General features: G+C 43.6%; 1 protein-coding gene across 1 annotated transcript in view; it reads right to left on the bottom strand.

The window, feature by feature from the left end:
• LOC106812475 (myosin light chain kinase 2, skeletal/cardiac muscle-like) overlaps nucleotides 1-8,313 on the bottom strand; it is a 32,382-nt gene that overhangs the window by 22,206 nt on the left and 1,863 nt on the right. The window contains exon 2 of the mRNA XM_014816360.1: nucleotides 5,449-5,512. Coding sequence (XP_014671846.1) covers nucleotides 5,449-5,485 — 37 coding nt within the window. The 5' untranslated portion in view covers nucleotides 5,486-5,512. The remainder of the gene's footprint in view (nucleotides 1-5,448; nucleotides 5,513-8,313) is intronic.

Here is an 8,313-nt window from a genome sequence, read left to right as displayed (position 1 = left end):
AGTACTACAAATAACTACTATCAACAAATATATATTCTAAGCAGTAAAAACCCCTCCCCGTCGAGTAAATTTACGCCTGGTTTACCTCGCCCTTATGCTAAAATACGAAGCTTTCGGCATTCTGCGCGAAGCCGTTTGTTGTGAGTGGGCTATTTCAACTGTAGCGAGTGCCGTAGTGGGCAAGGCCAACACGCGTCCTTTCGAAAGCAGTTTTCCTACGAATGGCATTTTGTAGAAGGAGCAATGTTTGCTCGAGAGAGAGAGAGAGAGAGAGAGAGAAGCCCGCACACACCCACTACGCCGCGATATCGCTCCGGGCGCATGTAATAGATAGCAGCGGGAAGTTGCAGCGGATTATAGCGTGATGAACAGATACGGTGGCGTGTTTAGGGGAAACTCGCTGCAGCGTACACGGAAAACAAAATCGCGCGCTATCCGCTATTCCTGTTTATATTTCTGAACCTTTGTAACCGCGCGCCGCCCATAGAGAAAACCTAGCGGAGAACGACCGCACGGCCGCGGATCTGTTCAGCAATTAGTTGAAAATCTCAGCGAAATGTTTGTTGCAGCGGCGCCGACGTCGCGCGGGAGTGCGAATGCGTGTCGGCATTCCGCGGCAGACGATCACGCTTTGATTCAAAGTGCGCATTTGCTATAGCGAATGTTTCATTTTACTCTTTGGCGTTTTCCGCGTTTATGGAAGACGTACTGTTTTCATTTACAAAACGCATTGTTTCTATTCAAAGTTACAATAATTCTATTTCCCATTTTAGTTTTGAAGGTAAGGGCTTGCCATAATGCAGAGTTAAGGCGCGACAGATCCTCGTGATAAATGTCATATAGGGAATCTCGGTGCCTGCATTCGCAGTTTGAAATACATAACCAGATTAATGCCTATCGTGCCAGATACAGTAAGACACGTACGGTAAGAAGTAGCTTATCCATTTACCCCATACTAGATAAGCACCACCATGCATTCAACACGAATACTGGTTATTACCTATTACACGCCCTCTACACGTGTTATAGTTACCTATCACACGCTCTAACCTATCGCTGTTTATGTTACCTATCACGCCTCTACACCGCGTTCTAAGTTACCTACAGCACCCTCTACACGTGTCTAGGTTACCTATCACGCGCCTCTACATGTGTTCTAATTACCTAATCACACCGACGTCGAACACGTGTTATAGTTACCTATCACGCCCTCTACACGTGTTCTAGTTGCCAACCACGCCCTCGGTACGTAGACAGGTCGTCTCTGCAATGTTTCACAAAAAGAGACGGGCCGCCAACAAAATCAGAAGATTTATCGTTCTCAACTAGGACATAGGAAAAGAAAAAGTGAGAAGAGCTCTGACTTGTGAAATAAAAACATCGGACCATCTTCACCTGTCCTCGCCAGCCACAGATCCACCCATCATCGTTAACGAAAGATTTTTCAATTTTATTTTTCGTCTAATTGGAATCGCTATACGTGCATTGTGCAGGCACGGCCCACACGCGTTCGGACACACTCTCTCGCTTTCCTGCGCGAAAGCCCAGGGGCCCGTTGTCAGAAACATCGTAATGTTAATGCGAATGTTAATGCTAAGATAACACTTACGACTAATGTTAATGTTACAAGAGTAGCGTTGACAGAAAGACATCGCAGCTAATAGAAAACTTACGATAACAGGAACTTCATCACAATTCACATTGGATGAGAATCGATCACAAAATTCAAATTCATACACATTTATTGTACATCACAGTAATTTATGCATATTATGATGGCTAACCACAGATAAATAATATTTGATGAAAAACGACGTGGTCATGAATTTATTCTGCACAACAAGACAAATTCTCACACTGTAACGCGAGACGCGAGAGTCGTGGCAAGCGTGGCATTCCTTTAAAACAAGAGAAGTATTATATTGTAAGTGTATTGTTTTGTTTTATTAGCGGTAGATAATTAATTATTTTGACGTGTTTTTCAAGAAAAACACACATTTTATTCATTATTATAAAATATAATATCACTATAATTGTAATTCGTAGTGTAAATGTGTTATTTTCAACTTAATATTAAAGTTACGAGAGGGTCTGGGCTCTCGTAATGTTAAGAGGATATTTGCGAGGATTTTTCGTTATCGTAACATTACGATGTTTCTGTCAACGGTTAACGAGTGCAAGTTATTGTTAAGACAAATGTTAAGACTAATTTTGTTTCTGACAACGGGCCCCAGAGCACGAGTGCTTCCTCCCGCAGGCACTTGGAACAGAGTCAGTAAAAACTGACTCTGTCCCAAGTGCCTGTGCTTCCTCTCGCAGTGCTGGCCTCGCTGCAGATGGGAGGGGGGGGCTAGTTTTATGCTACGTCTGTCTGTTTGTTTACGTTGCGTCGACCAAGATGCGCAGCTGACGAGGCGTGACGCTGTTTTCGCTGATCTGCAAACAGGGGCTACGATATAGGCAATCGAATTGCTGTTATTGCTGGTACCGCACGCGAAAATACGGTCTCTTAATACGAGAAGTATGCGAAAACACGTGTAGAGCAGAGATCGCGGAAGCACAGGCACTTGAAGCGTTTCAATAAAATATAATGCTAACTAAATACGAAATCTATTTACTACCAAATTCTTAATGTTTCTATACTCTCTTTCACCTATTATTGCCGACAGTTTCCTGTAAATTCCGTCCAAATCCTACGTCCAACATACGTTGCCGGCGGCCATTGCTCTCGCGGCTGCACTGTTGCACGCTTACACTTATATATATAGTGTAATATAACTGTATATAACTGAATATAACTGTGTTTATAGTGTATATAGTGTATATATATATAAGTGTAAGCGTGCGCAGTGCAGCCGCGAGAGCAATGGCCACCGGCAGCGTATGTTGTACATAGGATTTGGACGGAATTTACAGGAAACTGTCGGCAATAATAGGTGAAAGAGAGTATAGAAACATTAAGAATTTGGTAGTAAATAGATTACGTATTTTGTGCCTGAACGCTTCAAGTGCCTGTGCGCGGAAGGATGAGGGTGATGAGGTGTGTATTGTATGTGGGATATGAGAGGTTAGCGGAAGGATGGGGGTGATGAGGTGTGTATTGTATGTGGGATATGAGAGGTTAGCGGAAGGATGGGGGTGATGAGGTGTGTATTGTATGTCTGATATGAAAGGTTAGCGAGAAAAGATGAAGGAAGAAGTTGTGAGCGCTGATTGGTAATGTACAGGGGCTAAGAAGCACAGGGTGAGGGTAAGGAAAGGTAAGGAATGATGCATGAGGGATAAAGAGTAAGGGTAAGAAAGGGTAAGCAATGATGCATGAGGTATAAAGGGTAGGGGTAATAAAAGATAAGGAATGACGCATGAGGTATAAAGGGTAGGGTAAAGAAGGGTATGGAATGATGCATGAGGAATAAGGGGTAGGGTAAGAAAGGGCAAGGAATGATGCATGAGGTATAAAGGACAAGGGTAAGAAAGGGTAAGGGTAAGGGTAAGGGTAAGGGTAAAAAAGGGTAAGGGTAAAAAAGGGTAAGCAATGATGCATGAGGGATAAAGGATAAGGGTAACGAATGATGCATAAGGTATAAAGGGTAGGGTAAAGAAGGGTAAAGAATGATGCATGAGGTATAAGGGGTAGGGTAAGAAAGGGCAAGGAATGATGCATGAGGTATAAAGGGTAAGGGTAATGAAGGGTAAGGAATGATACATGAGGGATAAAGGGTAAGGGTAATGAAGGGTAAGGAAGGATACTTGAATTCAGACGAGGAGCAAATTGTAAGAGTACGTGGTAAGAGATGAGGGATGATTGGTAAAGTGTAAATGAGGAGAAATGAGGGTTATGGGTTATGGATAAGGAGTAAGAGCGGAGATCGAGGTAAACCTTAAGGAGTGATGAATAAGAAATGAATAATGATTGATAAGATGTTATGCTACGGAGTAAGATATATATAAGTAGTGAGGCTAAACGATAAAGGGTAAGGGGTAAAGGGTAAGGAACAGGGTAAGGAATATAGGGCATGGGGTGAGGGATGAAGGGTTAAGGGGAACGGATGAGGGTTAGGATTGGGGTACATACATACCATATATACATCCATACATACTCTATTGGATAAAAGAGGCGAGGAATAACGGGTGCGGAGTAAAAGATAGGGGGGGGGGATAAAGAATAACGGGTTAGAGTGGAGATCGCGCTAGATCTTATTACCATGTGGGCTGAGCGGAGTGTCGGTGCGCGAGTCTTCTGTATCAATTGGCGCCTTTGCAGGCGGTTTCCATTTCCCAATTAGTGGCTGCTTGCAGCATGAGTGCACTAATCCGCCCAGCCAGCCTCCTGCTTACCCGATACAGCCCGGTAACACAATTGCGTGATATATCTTACTGTGTGCATCTCAGTCAGTCAGTCTCTCGCGACATGCGACGCGCGTGAAACATCTGCGCGACAGGTTTTATTCTTCGCGAAACATCTCTCTCCAGTCCGAGAGGCTGGCAGGCATGCAGGCGAGCGCGACATCTGGACGCAGTAATACGCAACTGGCGTAAATGTTGACTGGTAATAGACAGATGAGTTGAGGTTATTTTCCGCACGTCTGCGTGCTGTGCTTGCAGCCATGGCTGTAGTTTACGGTCACGCTGTGTGACGGAATGCAACTGAGAAAGAGAAAGACCGAGGGGGTAAAGAAGGAGGGAATGAGGGAGAGGAAAGAGAAGAGGAGACGGAGAGAGGGATCGAGAGACAGGGAGAGAAAAGAGAACGAAAGCGCGATAAAAGGGTGGCAAAGGCAGAATGAAATAGATTTAGAAAGATATTACGAAAGAACGAGAATAAGATAAGGAGGCAGGAAGAAGAAAGATATGAACGTCATTCGACCAGGGAGCATCCTTAAATACAATAGTATTATCATCGTCCTACGGGCGATTAAACAGCCGGGTGAGCAGCCAAAACTGCTTTAGTTTTTATGTTTTGTGACCCCCCCCCCTCAGCAGCATCTACATAAAATTTTACCCAAAGATAGAGAAAAATATACTGAAAACCATTGCACAACTCGTCAGTGCGAAAATGTGCACACTAATTAGTTATTTCCAATTAAAAATTTATTCTAGATCTTCCTAATTTCACTCACAGTCACCTGAATTTTTGAATGCAATTAGATTAGTACTGCACAGACCTCACCTTGCTCACCTCGAACGGAGCAAAGTCGGTATATAGACGTCAAGAAGCCGCCATATTTTGAGAAGCGTGTTTACTCTAGGCCACTCAGGAAATGACTCGGAAAAAAACTCTTCCGAATATTCGAACCATTTTACGCCGCAGGAAAAGTCCCTCCGGGTTATGATAGCTGTATGTTATTCCATCTGGAACTGCTCAGCAATCGCGTTGATAGAATGGGATCGGTGTCCGGAAGTTGACAGCAGACAGTTGCGACAACATGGCCGACATGCGTTACTCACCTCCCACGGGCTCCGATTCGTCCACCACGATGCTCATGGGTACGTCTGTGTCCGAGTAACAAACCTAAAATAGCGAGAGAAAGCCACGTGAGAGAGATGTTAGCATATATGAAGTCGGTTGCACTATACGATTGATGATATACTCAAGAGTTTTTTTACGCGATTTACGAAAAACGAAAATGACGAGGCTGCAGAACTATCGCAATTAACATAATTAAGTTGTGCATGAATACACGAGGAGTCGTGACAGATTTCTAGGTAACAATGAAGCACAAACTATCGGCTCTACCCTTCATATCCTATAACATTTAGTATACCATCTCTGCACCGTCAGCTATAACCAGCATGTAAAAATTCAAACATAAATTATGAATCATTTGCGTTTTATTGATTGATTTAATGCAGGTGTAAATTAGACTGGACCTCAAATAATGTCTCTGCTGACTTATATGAATAAAATGAGTCTACCTCAGCACTGACGGGTATAGCTATGTAAAGATAAATATTACCAAGGATATGGAAGTGTATGTATATATATCAAGAGTACATAATAGAGATATATATATACATATACCTTTATATATATTATTCCCGTCCTTGTCGCTGCCTATGAAATACTAAGAAGGGCGTCAAGAAATATCTCGGGTAAAATGAGAGAGCACAGGCACACAGCCGCCGGCTTCTCGTCAGATAACGGCGTACGGCTGTTCTAAGTTAGCCCATCATCTGCCTACGTGGTCCTAGCAGATGGCAGATGTAGGCTTTTCCTGTTCCTGTACACGCTATGTTATTTACTATATTTACGCGCAGACTGCATGCGAACGTGAAATTCTGGCACGACTCGACTAACTATGAAGGCATGGCGCGCGGGGCATCGTGGGGACCCGCATAGCCGCGCATGCGCTCTACGTGGTCACGTGCGAGCCGTGTTGCTATGGTCGTCAACTCCGCAGTTGATATCACCGGGAGATCACGTAAATTCGTAATATATTTATAAAAATCGAATATAACATATTGTTTACATAATATAATATATTATTTATGTAATATATATATAATTTATTTATAAAATGATATCCGTAGTAATAAGACACATGCTATTGACAGGCGCGGATTTAGGCCGGTTTGCACCCGTTTCCAGAAACCGGTCACAGGCCTCAAAATTCACCAGAATGCACCAAATATATAGCCTAATTTTTTTAAAATTCCCGGGGGGCATGCTCCCGGACCCTCCTAGCTGCAGAAGAACATATGCAAACTGGTCACCCAAACCCTCTGGATCCGCCCCTGATTGATATGGATGCGGATTGCGTGTTGGTAATTGTTGCTACGCAGTGTTTATACTTGCGAACGTCAGACCCTAACCCTTCACAGAGTGCTGCGCTAGACTCGGCGTTTTTTTAGTGTTGTGGCAAATTTCAACAACTTCTTGCAACTGCTGCAATCAACAACAACATAATTACAATAACACGTGTCATCTTAACGCCGTGATATAAGTAAAATAATAATCCGACACCGGAAATCTGGTGCCTGCTATTTGTCGAATCGTGCATCATGGGTATCCATATCCATTCATGAAGGTACGGTGAAATGGAATTAGGAGGATAATTGCGTGCCAAATAGAGATACAACCCCTAGGCGATACAACCCCTAACTACAAGATACTAATATAATACATAATATAATATACTCATATCACAATATGGCCGCATATTAGTTTGCTGAATAAATGCATTCTCCGGTCCGTAAAATAATGGCGTTAGACGAGCGTCACTGATACGACTGTTATATACGACTATTACGACGTACTATCACGTGATACAACAACGCAGACGCCCCACCGTTTCAAATGCACCAGGACTCAAAGATCGAGTAAAGATAGGCCAACTCGCGTGGTAATCCCAGAGAGTACTACAAATACTACTACAACAATATAATATTCTAAACAGTAAAAGCCCCCAACCCCGTCGAGTAATTTACGCCTGTTTACTCGCCTTATCTAAATACGAACTTCGGCATTCTCACCGAAGCGTTTGTTGTGAGTGGGCTATTCAACTGTAGCGAGTGCGTAGTGGGCAAAACGCCAACACGCGTCCCGTTTCGAAACAGCTTTTCCTACGAATGGCATTTTTGTAGAAGGAGCAATGTTTGCGAGAGAGAGAGAGAGAGAGAGAGAGAGAGAGAAGCCCCGCACACACCCACTACGCCGCGATATCGCCTCCGGGCGCATGTAATAGATAGCAGCGGGAAGTTGACAGCGGATATAGCGTGATGAACAGATACGGTGGCGTGTTTAGGGGAAACTCGCTGCAGCGTTACACGGAAAACAACATCGCGCGCTATCGCTAGTCCTGTTTATTTTCTGAACTCTTTGTAACCGCGCGCCGCCCATAGAGAAAACCTAGCGGAGAGCGATCGCACAGCCGCGGAATCTGTTCAGCAATTAGTTGAAAATCTCACGAAATGTTTGTTGCAGCGGCGCCGACGTCGGCGCGGGAGTGCGATGCGTGCGGCATTCCGCGGCAGACGATCACGCTTTGATTCAAAGTGCGCATTTGCTATAGCGAATGTTTCATTTTACTCTTTGTGTTTTCCGTTTATGGAAGACGTATTGTTTTCATTTCAAAACGCATTGTTTCTATTCAAAGTTACAATAATTCTATTTCCCATTTTAGTTTTGAAGGTAAGGGCTTGCCATAATGCAGAGGTTAAGGCGCGACAGATCCTCGTGATAAATGTCATATAGGGGAATCTCGGTTCCTGCATTCGCAGTTTGAAATACATAACCAGATTAATGCCTATCGTGCCAGATACAGTAATACACGTACGGTAAGAAGTAGCTTATCCATTAACCCCATACTAGAT

The sequence above is a fragment of the Priapulus caudatus genome, unplaced genomic scaffold (genome assembly GCF_000485595.1).
Source record: "Priapulus caudatus unplaced genomic scaffold, Priapulus_caudatus-5.0.1 Scaffold652, whole genome shotgun sequence".
NCBI lineage: Eukaryota > Metazoa > Priapulida > Priapulimorpha > Priapulimorphida > Priapulidae > Priapulus > Priapulus caudatus.
This window is presented reverse-complemented; position numbering and strand designations above follow the sequence as displayed.